We start from the raw sequence: 16950 nt of genomic DNA, 5'->3' as shown, positions 1-16950 counted from the left end.
ATTTATTTAAGGATCTCTGGGGATTTTTTGTTTGTTTGTTTATTTGCTTTTTTAACAGGATTTTCAGGTGAGCTTACGTATTTTAGGAAAGCAAAATCAGCTAGGAAGGCTGGAATGTTCCCTTTCTATTCCAAGACTGGAATATTCCCTTCCTATTCCAAGGCTAGATTAAACTAATCTGACTCTACAAAGAGGTGCAAAGAGCAAACACACTACTAGTGTATATGGAACACTTCATGTATTTAGATTTCTAGTTATGCATTTATACTTAATTGTATTTATGAATTTTGCTCCAGTTCAATGGTCAAACCTGGTATTAAATTGTCTTTTGACCAAAAAGTTTACAATGTTTTCACCTTCCTTCTGACACAGTTTTGTGAATTTACTTTCAGATCTCACATGACAAATCCATCAACATGTTTTGCTTTAAGTGGCAGACTGGGCAAAGAGGCCAAAATCTTCACTGGCTGACAGAGAATTAAAACAGATTTTATTCAGGTTTTTTTATGCAGTTTTTTTATTCAGCTTGGAGGAAAAGCACCTGTTTCTTTGCTCTCTGGCTGGCCTGGAAATGCACAGGCCTCTGATTTCACTCAAAACCTGTAAATCCAAAATTCCTGTGAATGAAGGCCACAAAACTGGCCACTGATGAAAATATTTGCATTTAGGAATTTGATACAGAGACTGCCCCATGTCAGCATGGGGCTGTTCAGGCCCTGCCATCCATGTCCTGGTGTCTCAGCTCTGCCCTGCTTGGGAGAGAAGGCAGCTCCTGCTCCAGACCTGGGGCAGGGAAAGGAAATTCAGCAGTGAAAGGGCAGGAAAAGGACCCTGCACTCCTCTGGCTGCCCTGCCTTCACTTGCCAGTGAGATCAATCTTGCCAGAGTGGTTGAAACTAGGAAGTCCAGTGCTGCCTCCAGGTTTGGTCTGATGAAACACATAAAACTGGCTAAAATACATCTCAGTGTTTCTAACATTTATCATGATGGCAGACATTACATTTGAGCATCCCTAAATGTCTTCTCAATCTGGGCTGCTGCCAGATTGCAGGTAAGCATTCTCCAGCCTTGACCTTTAAGAAGATCCCTTCTGGCATATAAAAGAGAGCAATAACCAGCCAAATTCTATCCCATTGCTCAGCATTATTGTACAAATCTGACTTTTGCTAATGAGCACAGGATTTGATTTTAATGAAATAAACATTTAGAATTTCTTTCTTTAAACCCAGCCTGGAATTTGGGTTTAAAAATCCCAGGTTTACAGTAAGTATGTTCTCAGAATGCTTCTCTTCTTGCACACAATAATTTTGTTTGTTGTTCACCCTCCAGAAGATGCTTTGACACAAAATTGAATCTCCTCTGCGTGGTTGTGTCTCCCATTAGCATAGCTTCAATAATTTGTGTCAACAGGAAGCTGGAAGGAACAGAGCTCATCTCTCTTTTTCTGCTCCTCCCTGCAGAGTCCTGACAAATATCCTGCCAGTGCCCCAATCTGTTGCTCAAGATTTTTAAAATATAACTGGGAGTGGAAAAAACACAAGAAAAAAACTTGGAGCAGCAACACAGGGGAGAAAACAAGGTGAGGAAGAGCATTAGAAACCATCAAATTGCAAGAAAGGGAAGTTAAAACAGACCTTCCAAGAAAACAAGGTAAAAATGGGGAAGTTAAATGTCCAGCTAGAGCAGAAAGATGAAGACAGATAAGTAGAAAATCGTCTGCAAAAGAAATGCAAAGCAGAACATGGCACATGAAGTCACAGAGTTGTGTAAGCTTGGCAAGAGGAGCAAAGCAAGGAAAATATCAACAAACTTGCAAAAAAGCCTTTGGCTGTCTGCTCCCAAACCGAAGGAAAAGAAACAAACAACAACTGTGGGATTTACAATATTTCCAGGCCTGACCAAAAAAGCCAAACCCAGCCTTCCCTCTAACGGCTGGGGGTGAGCAAGGAGATAAATTTTGGCATAACCAAGTGTTCTGTGGCACCTCTCTAACGTTTCAAAGCCCTGATAACAATAAATTCCTGCAATGGGGCAGAGTGTGACATCTGAAGATGCTTCAGCACAAGATGGGTTCCCATCTGGAGCTCTGTGTGAAAGCACCAGGACCTTCCAGCTCTCTTCATGCTCTCCCAGGTAACTCTGCCTCCCTCTCTGCCAGCTCTGGCTCAGAAAACCCTTCCTGCCTGGTTCCTCTGTTCCCACATCCCTGGAGTGATGGAGCAGAGTGCCAGGAGTGCACTTTGATGGGGCCAGCAGCAGCTCCCATCCCTGCAGAGCCAGCTGTGTCTCACAGGCTGGGACAGCTCTGCCCCAGTCCAGCACACCTGGGCTTCCCAAATCCCTCTGGGACTCCCTCCACTGCCTCTTTCCTAAATACAGACCCTTCCACCCCCCTGGCAGCAGCCAGTTGGGGTCACAGTGCTCACAAATGAGGGTCATTACAGCTTGGACCCCCTCGTTCAGCAGAGTCAATGTGTGATTGAGGCATCAGCAGATCCTTGGAGCCTCCACACCACCCCTGCAGCCTCCCAGGAGAACAGATGTGCAGCCAGCAGCAGGGGCTGGGATGCTTTTCCTCTGCACTAAAGGAACCAGAACTGCACTCATGGAACTGGACTGATTTTGTGAGGGTTTTCTTCCTCTTCAGTTGTGCACAGCTGCTCTACACAAGTGCAGCAATTCTGGAATCTCTGCAGGGCTGGAAGGTTTATCACTGTCAGAAAGAACATGGAAGTACCAACCCAGACCTGTAATGCCTGTAATTATCACATCACAGTCAGGATGAACTGAAATAAAACCCAACCCTTTATTCTATCTTCAGCAGCCTTGGACAATGAACCTCACAGCCCCTGACAATTAAATCAGAGTTTGCCTGTTTGGTGTCACTCAACTCCACCTCCCTGCCTGACTCAACTTATCAGCAAGCTGCTGGACACAGTGGGGTGAGCAGGGAATGAACTGGGGTGTTCCAAAAGTACTGCACCCCTATCACCAATATTTGCAACTGAAGCTAAAATCCAGCAGGGTTCAATTGAAGGAAAGCCTTCAGCGTGCAAGTTTCACACCAGTCATTATAAGAATCATACAAATGGATGCATGCAGGAAGAATTTATTTTTTTTTAAATTCAGCACAGGACACTGGAAAATCACATTTTGTATTTTTAATGCACGTTGTTTTGTTGGGGTTATAAAAATATTATTTCCTTAGTTTAATGATGAGATTTTACCTAAAGCTCTGATATCATCACCACATTTTCCAGTTCCTTCTGGCCCCCACAATTACTTCACACACCTCCACAGAACCACAGAGTCATTTAGAGTGGAAGAGCTCTGTAGGATTACCAAGACCAGGCACTAAACATGAACTTCTAAGTGCACCACTCACCCTTGTCCTCAAGTTCCACATCTACGTGGAACTTAAATTCTAAATCCCTCCAGGACAACGACATCATGTACTATGGAAAAGTTCCAAGCCTCAGTTAAGGGAAGCCTCCCTTATTTCCTGAATGACATTTTCTAAAGGAAAACAGATCATTTAAATGATATCAGATATTACCTTTGGATAATTAATGATGCTCTTTTTTTTTCATCTTTACTTTTTTTTTTTCATAGATGCTTTCCAGCAGGATCTTCACCCCATTAAACACGAGTAAAACTGTGAGGTGAATTGGGAATCCTACAAGGACAATGGATGTTTTTGCCTCACCTCAACTCAGTGTAGCTGTAAATTGAACCAGGTAAAATTCTAGTCTTGTTTGATGGGGTTATTTCATGCCCAGGACAATTCCTCTGCAGCATGACCCTGCACTGAAGTATTTTAATGTTTTAATAATAATTCTTCAACGAGGGCACGAACCTTAAAGTGGTTCCTCCACAGCTCTGTGTGAGCTCAGCAATAAAGAACTTAGTTTTTATTTATAAAACCCATGCCTTTCCTCCAGCTTTCTGACATCCTTACTAGCATTTAAGTGAAATCCATCTCAAGCCAGGGCCATGAATTTTCCATGAGCTAAGTGTTATCACAGAAGTGAAATAACCCGAGTGCTGATATAACCCCATGCTATGTTTCAGAGCACAAACATCTCACCACACACACTCCTTCCAACCTTTTCTTCCCCCTGGTTGCTCACAGCCCAACTTCTCACAGGGCTGTGCAGTGCTCTGAACTTCTGCTGTGCATCTGGAGGGGCTGTGCATGCCCTGACACCAGGGAGGAGAGCTTTAAGACCTGTTCTCAGTACATTCCTGGCAATCGTTCCACCACACCTCACCTTTCAATGATACACCTCAGATCAAACACAGATTTGTTCACTGTCGACTGGCAAATGCACAGAAAGCCAGAGTAGAAAAAGAGCTTTCCTGGAGAGTTAAGGGCAGGTGCTGCAGTTTGTGGCACAGAGTGTGAACCTGCCCTCAGAGCTGAAAAGATGTTGAACATCTGGAGCTGTGTCTTCCAAACACATCAAACACCTGACATGGTGAAGAGCATTAATTTAAAACCCACTAATTTAAAACTTGTATGCTGAGTTCTAACTCTCATTTTATTTGAGAACCCTTTTATAGCCAGTCTCACTTCCCCTCCTAGCAGTTCTACACTACTCCTAATTTTGCTCTGATGTAAGGAAGATTCATTGGCTAACACTGCTAACTCAATAATTTCCCATCCTTTTAAAGCCCATTCCACTGCACACCCCCTTTATTTCCCCCTGCTGTTATCAAAGCTGTAATTCCCTTCTGCCACTCCACATTTTACCTGCAGGAAAGTCAATCTATTTCTCATGAATTAATAAAGATTGTTACTTATGGCTTTATGCAGCTTTCTGCTTCCCTCTTTTCCATGGGGCTTTTGCACTTGAAATATTTGCAGAGAGAACTTTCACACAAATATCAAGTCACTGGTGCTGACAAAGGGGTTGTGCAGGAAGAAATCCCTGCCATGCTCTGAAGTGGGGGTTAATGGCAAATCCATGGCCATGTAGGAGCACAGTGGTTTCTACCCTTAATTTTATCAGGCAGGAGCAGCCTGGGGAGTGCAATCCCAGGCATCCACAACCATTTTCAGCAGGGATTTCACCCAGGCAGGGAGCACACACAAGACTGGTGCAACCAAACAAGGCAGACCATGATATTGGCCAAACCAGCAGTGCCTGGATTCTGCTGCAATATCTGAGCATCCATGAAGCTGGCTGAGTTCATGGGTTTTTACCCCTCAGGGTATCTATTCTAGAAGCAAAGAATATCCTGAGTTGGAAGGGACCCACAACAGGCATTGAAGTGCAGCTCCTGGTCCTGCACAAGACATCCCACAAGTCCCTCCATGGGCCATGAGTTCTTCCACTGTTCTCCTTTCCTAAATCTGATGAGGATTTCATCCTGTTCTGGGATAGACACAGAGGTCTCTACATCTCCCAGCACCACCAACAACACAAGGCAGGATATTCTAGTTAAAAAGCCAAAGGAAGCCCCTGGTGGTTGTATAGAAATTATTTCTGTGCTCACACTAAAAGCCCACACTCCTCACTAGGACCCATGTGAAGGGCAGAGAAAAAGTGACAAAGACACAGATATGGCAGTCTGTAAGGAGGAATTTTCTTTATATATATTTACACACACATATATATATATTTATATATATTATATTATTTATATTTATATTTATATTTATATTTATATTTATATTTATATTTATATTTATATTTATATTTATATTTATATTTATATTTATATTTATATTTACTTTTTATTGCATATAAATGCTACTGGCTTTCCCTCCCCACCCAGCTTTATTGCACCCACTGGGAAATGCCACACAGCTGGAAAACGTGATGCACTAAAATAATGAATTCAGCAATGTACAGTGTGTACCGAGAAGTTGTAAATACTCTATCAATTATTTATTCCCCCCTGCAGGAGTTTACTGCAGCATAAAAGGATAATAAAATGAGCTGTAAGAGGTATATGTTAAAAAGTGCTGACAGTTGTTTGGAGGGATTTTCATAGTAAGTCTTAAAAAATTAACATCTTCAAGGCAATAAAAAGTATTGTAGTAAAGCTTCCCTGCATGTGAAAAATATTGACAACTCTTCTTTTCTTACCCAGATACCAGAGGAAAAAGTCAGGTTTTGGCTATTTATAAGTGGGATTTTTTTAAATTGTGTTAGGTGTTAGACAATGGAATTATAGGAGCAGTGTCTGCACGGTGGATCAGCCCCTTTTACAGCACCACATTTTAACTTGTGTTTAGTTCTTTATGAACCAAAAAGATCACCTAATTCTACCTTAATTTCTATAAAACTTGTCAAGAAAAGCAGCATTGGCTTCTCCAGTAAAACTGGCAAAGATCAGTGGCTCTCCAGGGTAGCTCAGTGCTCCAGGGGTAACCGAAAGCACCAACTCCTACCCCAGAGGCACAGGATTATGAAAAGGGCTTTCAAATGAGGAAACGAGTCGCTTCACATTTCCTTGCTAATGCATAGCCCCAAAAATTTCACAGGAATAAGGAAAACACTGGATAGAGCCTGTTCAAATTATGTTCAAAACCACAAATATGAGAAATATTCTCAGCTTGCTTTTCCCAGACAAATTGTGAATAAACACTCTTTCCTCACTTGAGGAAGCGTGTTCGCAGTGGGGAGGCTTTCTGTTGGATGCCTCACTTATTTCTCTATTTGTACTACAAAGATTTTTCCTCTCTGTCTCCACACTGGCTCTTTGAAAAAAGAAAAAAAAAAATTAAATATCTTAGTTTGGTTATTTATCCTTCCACTATTTCACTGCTCAGCGAGGGAAGATGATAATCAGCACTCATGAGGGGAATGAAACATGAAATTAAAGCAAGTCTTCACAGCAGCTGAATTGCCAGGCCCAGGAAATTCCCAGGTACATCCAGGTATGGTGATGCCTTAGGATTTCAGCTTTTCTATTTTTCAGATCCTGTACTGCTCTAGTACAACCAGAACCCAGTAACCCTAGTAACCCTAACTCTAAACTGCACAGACAGGGTTAGTTACTGTCCTCAGGTTTTATTCAGACACAATTCCTCTCTAGGCCTGGATCTCAGGGACACCTCAGTGCCCCAGGCCCCAAAAAGTCTAAGCAAAAGTGAGTTGTGGGGAGCAAACTGGGGCTGAATGACTTCATTGCCTGCAGCTGGAATTGGAGGATGAAGCCCGATATGGAACTGGAGCAAACTGGTAATTGTGTGAGAAACTGGTGCCCATTGTCCGTGCTGGCTGCAGCCTCTGGGAGGCTTTGGCTGCCCGAGGTGTGCCTGGGGAAGGCCTTCAAGAAATGCCCACTTTATTCCCTTCCCCTTGCCTGGCCTCTGCTCTGGGCAGCCCCTCCAGGGCACCACAGCACTCACCACCCAGGGCTTGTCACAGAAGTTGTAGATGGACTCGAGGGAGTTGACGCTGGGGATGCCGGCGTACTGCATCCCGATGATCAGGTTCCGGAAATCCTCGTTCTCCGCCATGCTGTAGGAATGCTGCCGCACCAGCACGAAGTCGGGCCGGAACGACCTGCCAAAAAACAGATATATCGGCGATAATCCACCACCAAACTGGTTTTCCTTCAGCTGCAAAATGTGCAGAGAGCAAAAAATGGCTGGTGGGTGAGTAGGGAAGGTCTGGAAAAACACTCAGACCAAAGGGAATTGATAAAAGATGGGAAGAGCCACGATGGCTTCATGAAAAACACTCAAACCAAAGGGAATTGATAAAAGATGGGAAGAGCCACGATGGCTTCATGAAAAACACGAAAACCAAAGGGAAATAATAAAAAATGGGAAGAGTCATGATGGCTTCATGAAAATCTGCAACACCCTTAATCTGTTCAGCATCCCCTCAATAATAGGGTTCCATTAAGAGGAGAGATAAATTATCATGGATTTGAGATTGTTTTCCTGCTGACAGGTAAATCACATCTATAACATCTGTGTGTCCTTGTTTTGAGCTCTCCAGTTTCTGAGCAGTGACAAGCAAAACTCAAGCAGGCAAAGGGCTCTGCCACAAACCTGGGCTTTTGGGGAACAATTTTTTATTTCTTATTTTTCCCAACAATTATTGTCAGGCTGTTTTAAGGGCAGTAAGGGATGAAGCAACCACATTGCTGGCAAAAGGAATCAAACCATAATGGGGAGAATCACAAGTGAACTTTTGAGCAAGAGACTTGTCAAAATGAATTTTTAGACTTACAACTGCCTTTCCTCCTCTTCTCTCTGGTATCTGATCAGCATTTCCCCTGCTGCTCCCCATGGTTTCCTGCCTATCCCCCTGCACCTTTGCCAAAAACCTGACACCATCCCCACCTTACTCTAACCCTGACATTTTATTACTGGAGAAGGTTATGGAAAATAAAAAACACAAACCAACGGGACAGAGCCTCCAGAACAGGGGCAATTCAGTGCTAAATTTGACTGTTGAAAGAGTCTTTTCTGCATTCCAGTTTTATAGAGGAAAAAACCCTGACTAGCTTGAAGATTTCAACCTCCTAAAAGAGGTATAACTGCAGGGCAAATTAAATTAGCATAGTAAATTGGGGAAATTATTTACATGCCTTGAATAAATACAAGCTGTTTACTGGAGTGAGACACTCTGAAGATTACAAAGTTATTTGGAAGTCTCTATCTGGTAGAACAAAAACAACAAAACAATTAAAATCCCTGTTAAAATTGCTTTAGCAGTTCTGGGATCCCAGCTTGGATGTGGTAGTACAAGTAGATTAGCTGGATTTTTAAATTTCAGGCATCATAGAAGTGTTTGGGTTGGGAGGGAGCTTTTAAAGCTCATTTTGGGCACCTTCTACTAACCCAGGCTGCTCCAAACCCCGTCCAGCCTGGCCATGGACACTTCCAGTAATGGGGCAGCCACAGCTCCTCTGAGCACCCTGTGCCACTGCCACTGTAAAAATAAAAAAACCCCAAACCTGCATGATTTGGCAAAAACAACATTAAAGATTTGCTGTCAAGAGTTGTTGAAATAGCACTGAAGCTTAAGGGGAAAAACCTGTAAAGAAATCCTTGCCTTTAAACAGGATTCCTAAAAAATATCTGCAGCACAGCTCTGAGATGTTGTGATCGAGGTTTCATGGGAGGTGCCAAGAGTTTGGAACGTGGAAATCCAATTTACTGGCCCAGCATGAATATAATACTCAGAGGATTAATGATGCCTTCATCAAAATTGCAGATCCCTCAGTGAAAGAAAGAGGCAACTTTTATCTATTAAAATAAGAGGAATAACACATCCCAGACAGCTCTGTGGGTTCAAATAAAAGAACAAAAAATATCCTCTGAAAGACCCATTTAATGAAACAATTGGGGAATGGAGGGAATGTACTTTTTAAAAATTAAAAATTAAAGAAATACGGTTTTGCTTTGCAAAAGCTCCTCAAAGGAATATGATACATTACCATAATTGTTTTAGTTCTGTAATTATGGATGGAGTGACTGCATAGAAAAGGAGGTCAGGAGAAAAATTTTAATTGCATCAAGATCCAAAAATCTCAGCATTATGTCACAGAAAATATAATTTTTCATGGTATGATTTTCATTCACAAAAAACAAACAAGTTGGGGCCTGTTAAATATTTTTTTTCCCCTCCTAAACTAAACCAGCAAAATTTTGTCATAGAAATTTCTATGATTTTGCTAACTAATAATTTGCTCATAAATCTATGATACAAGGTCGCTTTGGGCCTCAGATTGATAACAAATATCTCCAGTTATCACAGAAACAGAGAACTGCTCTCCCATCATGTCTGCACCTCCCTCTCACAGCACAAACCACACTCCTGGGTATCTGACACCAGATTTGGGGGAAAATTATCAGCTTCAGGTAGTTCTCTTTGGGTAATTAAATTACCCACAAAACTATAATGTTATAAAATCCCTTGTTATCTCATTCTCAGAGTTATCTGATGGCACAAAGGTCCTTTGTTTCAAACAAAAGCAGCACTTCTACCGAGTTTTCTCATGACCTGCAAATCTTTGGAGATGTTATTTTTTGGAGGTTCCCAGCCCTCATTTTCTCCTGAAATGTTTTGATGGCAACTTGGCCTCGATACTTTCTCAAGTATTTTTTGGAATACTACAGAAAAGCCACTAGGGAGCAGCAATCAAGATTTCTTGGCTCCAAAACTTCCATCATTGGGTAAAAAAATTCCACCAACCCTAAAAGAAATCAAATTTCTCACTCATCTAAGGAAATAATCTTGAGGATTTGGCCTGAGATCGTTGTTTTTGTATGAAACTGCAATATTTTTAAAACATGCCAGAGATAAAAGAGTTGGAATTTTGAAGCATAAACTTATTCTGGATATTTTTTCCTGGAGTTATTTTTTTTGTGGTGGGTTTTTTTTTGTTTGTTTGGGAATTTTTTGTTTGTTTGTTTTTGGTTTTGGTTTTTTGTATTGTTGTTGTTTGTTTTTGTTTGGTTTGAGTTCTTTTACATGAATGAATAGACATTTTCAAATCTTTTATTCGGATAGATATTCTGCAAACCATGAAGATCCAGGACATGCTTGTGTGGCTCTGCCTTTAAATTCAATTTTTTCAGCCAAACAACTGCCACACTTCACTCACACATAACTGCACCAGCCAAAATAGGAGGAATTCTCACAATTTAAATAAAATTTGGATATAATTTTGCTAGTAATTTTGCTGATATAACTTTCTTAATAATTCCTTAAGTTTTCACTTTGTCCTGTTTTCTCTCTTCACATTTATGAGGCTGTTGATGTCCTCATTGAAAAAACCAAAAGTTAAATTTACCCTGCCTTCATTGGCATCATCTTTTTTAGACAAAACAGCTGCTGGGAAATCTGAGGTGTTTAAACCAAAGTGTTTCAAACAGGCTGAAATATTCCAGGAACTGCCCTGAGAGGGGTGTTATGACTTGGTCTGTTTCAATAGGAAATATTCCACGTTGCAAATAAATTCTGCTATTCTGGGAAAGCCTGGCAGGTACAAAATCACCAAATCTGGGTCCTTCTGTAGCAAGCATCAACCCCAAATCAATAACCCCAACTCCCAACCGTGTATTCTTTATTCTGGACTTCATTCCCTTAATAAATCCATTTTCCCCACGATTAAATTGTCAAGATGTATCCTCCCTGTCACAAAAAAGGTTGTCACAAATCAGATATTTCATTTTCTGCTTTCCCTGAGGGGAATCACTCAAAAGCCACAAACACAACCAAAGCACTCAGCACCTTTCCCATCCACACATGATGACATTTATTGCTTTTTTTGCTGTTGCTCTGTTTAGTTTTTCTTACCTGACAACTTTCGTGCCATTTCGAATTACTTGGATATCGACTGCATAATTGCCATCAGCATGGGCTATCAAGTTGATTTCTGAAAATTCTGCCTATGAAAAAAAAGACTCCCATTAGTCAGTCTGGTTTATTTGACCTTTATTTTCCTAATTCCCTTATTTTCAGCCTTAGGGCCTGAAGTGCTGACAATATACATTTGAAATAAAGCGAGGGCATTGATCCAGCAGTCTCTGTCGAGTACGACACGTCTCATTTCAAAAGGTTTTCATCCAAAGAGAGCAAAAGATAAAAAAAGGTTGTGAAAATGGATTGTGGGGCAGTAGCAAGTGGATTTACTCCTCCGTGTCTGCACAGAAATGCAGGGATTATATTTCTGCTTTGCACAATGTTATCAAAGAGATCAATATGGGCTCAGCACTGGCATAAAGTTTTGAAGAAAACAGTACAAAAGCAGAATTAAAATAAGATTTTCTTATAGAATTTAGCGGCTCCTCATACTGCTCACCCCTTTGGATTTTCTTTATGTGCATTTACTCTTCTTTTTAAAAGATCTGGTGCTAATGAGCAATTGTCTCACGAAATTCTCAATGAAAGCACTTTTTCAAAAGCCTTCTCACACTGGAAATGCGGAATTTAAACGGAGCCGCTCCCATACTCTGAATCTGCAGTTACTTGAAAGGAAAGGACAGGATGTTTTTCATTTATCCCCAGCCTTTCACCAGCTTAGACTCTCAAGGCACTTTACAATAACATTACCCAGCAGAAGAATTGAAATGCAGCCAGCTGTCCTCTGGTGGATAAATAAAAGTGTCTTTGCTGTCCGGGACAGCAGCACAGAATGGAGGAGTGTCACAATGCTCATTAGTCTGCTGCTGAAAAATGGAATTGCTGCAAGTCTTCCTCGGGCAGAGCTGGGAGGATTTCACAGCCTGGTGCTCAGGGAAGGGAGCTGTGAGCTGTTCCTCCCACTGCTGCAGCTCAGGCACTTGGAGTCAGGGCTTGGTTGCCAGCACAGAGCTCTCTTCATTAAACCCAGCCACCCTCACACCTCCTGGGATGGCTGGGACAACACATCCAAGCTCATTGTAAAAACAGTGCAAATGGGGAGACGGAGAAATATTTTGTGTAGGCACTGAAAATGTCAGGCTCAACCAACTGACTACTCAGATATCTCGAATTAATAATTAATTTCAAAAGCTTAGTGTGTGATGGAAGCCATTGTATGTTGAGAAAGGCAGTGTGAAAATGAAATAATTACTATTATAAATGGTACCAGCAGCGGGACACTGCAGTAGTTGTTATTTGTATGTTGATGTGGAACAAAGGGATTCGTGTGGCTCAGAAACTTCCAGCCCTTCTCTGATTAAAGCCCTGGTCCCACAGTGCAGCACAGGAAGGGAATTCCAGGGCTAGCCCGAGTTTTTGCTCCTGTTAAAGCGATGGCTCTGCCTGCTCTCACCTGGGTGTGAATGGACAAATCTGCCTCTCCCTCAAAACTCCTGAAGCCCCCTGGCACAGCTTTCCCTGCTCCCAGCCCAGGGCAGCAGATATTCCGTGGTGGAAAGAGTGGCTGCTGGACCATTACAGTGAATTTACATCAGCTGCATCCACACTGTTAATGATGATTTTCCCTCGCTCCTTGAAAATCCAAGGACAAAACAACTCAAGGGCTGTTGCTCTGTACAGCATCATCTATTTGAGGAATTCAAGACTCAAAAGCAGTGAAAAGACTTCTTTAAATCCTTACTTTCAGCTTAAATAAAACAGCCATCATTCTAGCGCACCCTAAATTCCAAATATCTCCCTATTTATTCCTATTTATTATGGATTTGTTTTTTTTTAAGCCCCCACATGCCAGCGCTGCACCCAGAGCACATTTATATTCCTGAGTGGGGAATTAGTGATACAGAACTGCCACACGTAATTCATGGAGTGTCTGGGAACTTCACAGTCTCTAAGCAACAACTTCTGAATACAAGATGTTTTTCATGCTGTGAAAATTATGGTCAAAATCCCCTAAGAAGAGCCCACTTTGGGTGCCAAAAAAGGGCTGTTGTGGTTTAACCCCAGCTGGCACCTCGGCCCCACATTTTTTCCCACCCAGAGGGATGGGGAGGGACCCAGAAGGGAAAAAATGGGAAAACTCTGGGTTGGGATAAACAGAATTCAAGAGATAAAACCAAAGCTGTGAGTGGAAACAGAGGAAATAAAACCCCACAGCAGCTACAGGGGGGAAAATTAACTCTGCCCCAGCCCAAACCATCACATTCCTTTAATTGTGAGGGTTTAGGGTAAAAAGATTGTGAATTTATCTGTCCATGTATGCACAGAGAATCATGGAATCGTTTTGGCTGGAAAAGCCCTCTCAGATAATCTCCATTGCCATTAATCCAAGACCACCACCAAACCACATCCACACAGCTTTTAAATCCCTCCAGGGAGGAATAATATACATGTATTAAATAGATGTGCTTCTATAAATGCACAGATATAAAAATAACTGGTTTTATGCAGTTATAAAACTGGATAAAAGTTTAGTTTAAGGTTAAGGTGATGTTTTAGTTTTAGGCTGACTCAGTTACCTGCTCCACCTTGATGTCGTACTCGCCATGGACCTTCTTTCCACGAAAAGCTTTGGCCCTGCAGGAAAAAAGGAGAGAAAACCAAGAATTTATGTCATCAGTGTCTATAGAAAACTTCCTGTATTGCCTTCAATGTCTTGAAAACACACAAATATACTAACTAAACCTACCTGCTGCACATACACAATTCCCTTTCCTTGCCATCCTTGTATTTTTCATCCCATCCCATAATATTTTATAATAAAAAATATCGTATATTTTATATAAATATGTATATATATAATATAAATAAGTATATATGTAATATAATATATCATATAATAAAATATAATGTAATATAATGCAATATAATGTAATATATTGTAATATAATATAATGTAATATAATGTAATATATAATATAATGTAATGCAATGTAATATATAATATATAATATATAATATATAATATGTAATATGTAATATGTAATATATATTATATATTATATATTATATAACATATAATATATAACATATAACATATAATATATATAATATGTAATATGTAATATGTAATATGTAATATGTAATATATAATATATAATATAAATATATAATATATAATATATAATATGTAATATGTAATATGTAATATAATATAATATAGTATAGTGTAATATAATATAATATAATATAATACGATTACAATACAATGCAATATAATATAATATAATATAATATAATATAATATAATATAATATAATATAATATAATATAGATATGTAAGTATATATTTATATAAATCTATTTATATAAATAGAAATATTTTATGTAAAAAGTGTGGCTCCCAACACTGCAGTGGAAATGCACTGAAATGATGAAACATTCTGAAGCACACATTTCAGAGTTGTTTAATACTATAAAAGGAGTCCTATTAAACAGCTAGATCTTGCTCTCAAAGTCAACAATGCCAGTGGAAATTCATTTCCATGTGAACAACTTCCTGACAACCACTCATGTTCATCTTTATCCACGCTGTTATTTTAGAAAAACTGGTGGTTTTGGAGCACTGTGCCTAGAAACTTTACATTGCTTTTAAAGTCTCAGAGGACTGGAGACTGCTGCTGTCAGATATTTGAGTGTCTGGTTGGTTTCCTCATCAGTTTTCCTTTCTCTAGACTAACTCGATATGAAATAATTAATGCAAAGGAGAGTTTCTGAGCCATTATTATGCACCAGGTTTGTTGTGATAAAGCAGAACTGAATTCACTGATCCAGGCCCTACAGACAGACATTCCTCTAGGAATCCATCCCTTGTATCCCTCAGGCTGAATGTGTCTGCTTTGGACCAAAAGAGAATTTCAACAAAAAAGACAAATCTGTTGATAAAAAGGAATTATTCTAACACCCTGACATTGTTGAAGGAATATGGCATCAACCTCTCTGCATTTTCTATGCTCAAGCCAAAGCTCAGAGCACGTTCCCTGCTTTTTCCTTGTGCAAAAAGGAAAAATTTGTTGCAAAAGTCCAAACCTGAACACCACAGAACATCACCTCGAGTGTTAAAGAAAAGCTTTGCCATTCCCAACATGGAACAAAATGCCATTTTATTACATGAACTCTCCCTCACCCATGAAAACAATATCATTACATAGATTAATAATTTATTTCCACTGTGCTCCAGAAGAATTTCACCACTGGTTTCAATATTGGATGAAAGAAATTTCTTAAGAATCAAATGGAAACACTGCTTTGGGCAGCATTTCATAAGGAATAAGGATATTTCTTAAGGATATTTCTTAAGGATATTTCTTAAAGATATGGATTATGGATGGTAGAAATGTTTATACTGAAATCACACACTAAAATATTGTCCAACCATTAATTCTGTATAAAAAGGCAATTGGGAAGAAGAAAACAAGGAAGAAAGTATTTGTATCATTACTGGGTTTTTTTAAACTGTATTCTTGCAATAAATACACAGGAAAGATGAAGTTTGAAATCCATTTTTCTGCTATAGGAGGTGCACACTCAACTTAGTGTTACCAAATATTTTTGCCAGTATTATAAGTAGAAGTTAAATACAAACCTAATTTACAGGAATGTCACTAATCACTAGTTTATCTTTCCAAATTTGGTTTGGAATCCCATAGGAGGAATGTGAACATCACCACTTAAAAGCTTTGGAGATTCTGGACATGTTTTATGGGGAAACCCAGGAGATTTGTGCCAGAGCAGGAAGGGAGGTCTCTCAATCAGGGATGTGCCTTGAGAGGAAAGCACCCAGCTCACATCAAGGACCAGCTTCAATGCCTCTCTGAAAAACTAGATTCACCACTGCAAAAAATACCTCAAACTCCAGTTCTGGTCTGCATGAACTTAACAGCATTGAATTCTGTTGGGAACAGGGTGAGCTCCTGGCTTTTATCTCTGGTGCAGTAACAGGTGAGGGAAATGCATTTTTGGACATCTCATGACACATTTAATTTAAATGGAATTATCTTGGCTACATTATAGTGCAGCTGCCTCTTGGATACTGGAAAATAAATACTCAGTTTCATCAAATTTGAGCAGTAACCTGGCCATCCAGGGATTAAACCTCCCCCAAAAGCTGCCCTAAAAAATAGCAGCAGCTGGTACTTTGAGAGAAGAAATGGAACTGGGAAACCACAGAGAGCCCAAGACACACTCTTCTACTCTTTACTTCAACCCCACTGCATGTATGTGTTAGTGAGATAACCAAAATGTTCATTAACTGTTAATTAGTGAGATGCTATTACTCTAAATTCAGTCTTTCTAGTTAAACATGAGACAATCTCCAAAGAGCTAAACTCTGGCATGATTCACATTTCAACAAATGACTTCAGCACTGAAAATAAACAGGAGTAGTAAGGACTGAGGTTAAGCAATCTGAGGTTTGAAAACAAAAAAAAAAGGTTTGAAAACAAACCTGACATTCCATCATTTAAAGAGAATCAATTTTGTAGCAGCTTTAGCCAACTTTTACAAAAAATACATAATATTCCACTGTATTCTCCAAATGTTGGGCCACAAGCTGCAAGAATTTATCTTGGTATCTCTAAAAAATAACTGAAAGTTTCATGACTTGAGCATTTCA

The 16950-nt window shown here is 39.9% G+C and overlaps 1 protein-coding gene across 1 annotated transcript in view; it reads right to left on the bottom strand.

The window, feature by feature from the left end:
- Positions 1 to 16950, bottom strand: part of SYN2 (synapsin II) — a 155615-nt gene that overhangs the window by 83445 nt on the left and 55220 nt on the right. The window contains exons 2-4 of the mRNA XM_005531811.3: positions 13856 to 13913; positions 11274 to 11365; positions 7364 to 7520 (exon numbers count right to left, since the gene is read on the bottom strand). Of these exons, the coding sequence (XP_005531868.2) occupies positions 7364 to 7520; positions 11274 to 11365; positions 13856 to 13913 (307 nt within the window). The remainder of the gene's footprint in view (positions 1 to 7363; positions 7521 to 11273; positions 11366 to 13855; positions 13914 to 16950) is intronic.

The sequence above is a fragment of the Pseudopodoces humilis genome, chromosome 13, assembly GCF_049639895.1.
Source record: "Pseudopodoces humilis isolate 2021_Gansu_Grassland_sample_001 chromosome 13, ASM4963989v1, whole genome shotgun sequence".
NCBI classification, from domain to species: Eukaryota; Metazoa; Chordata; class Aves; order Passeriformes; family Paridae; genus Pseudopodoces; species Pseudopodoces humilis.
Note: the sequence above shows the minus strand (reverse complement) of the source record. Positions and strands in the feature narration are given on the sequence as shown.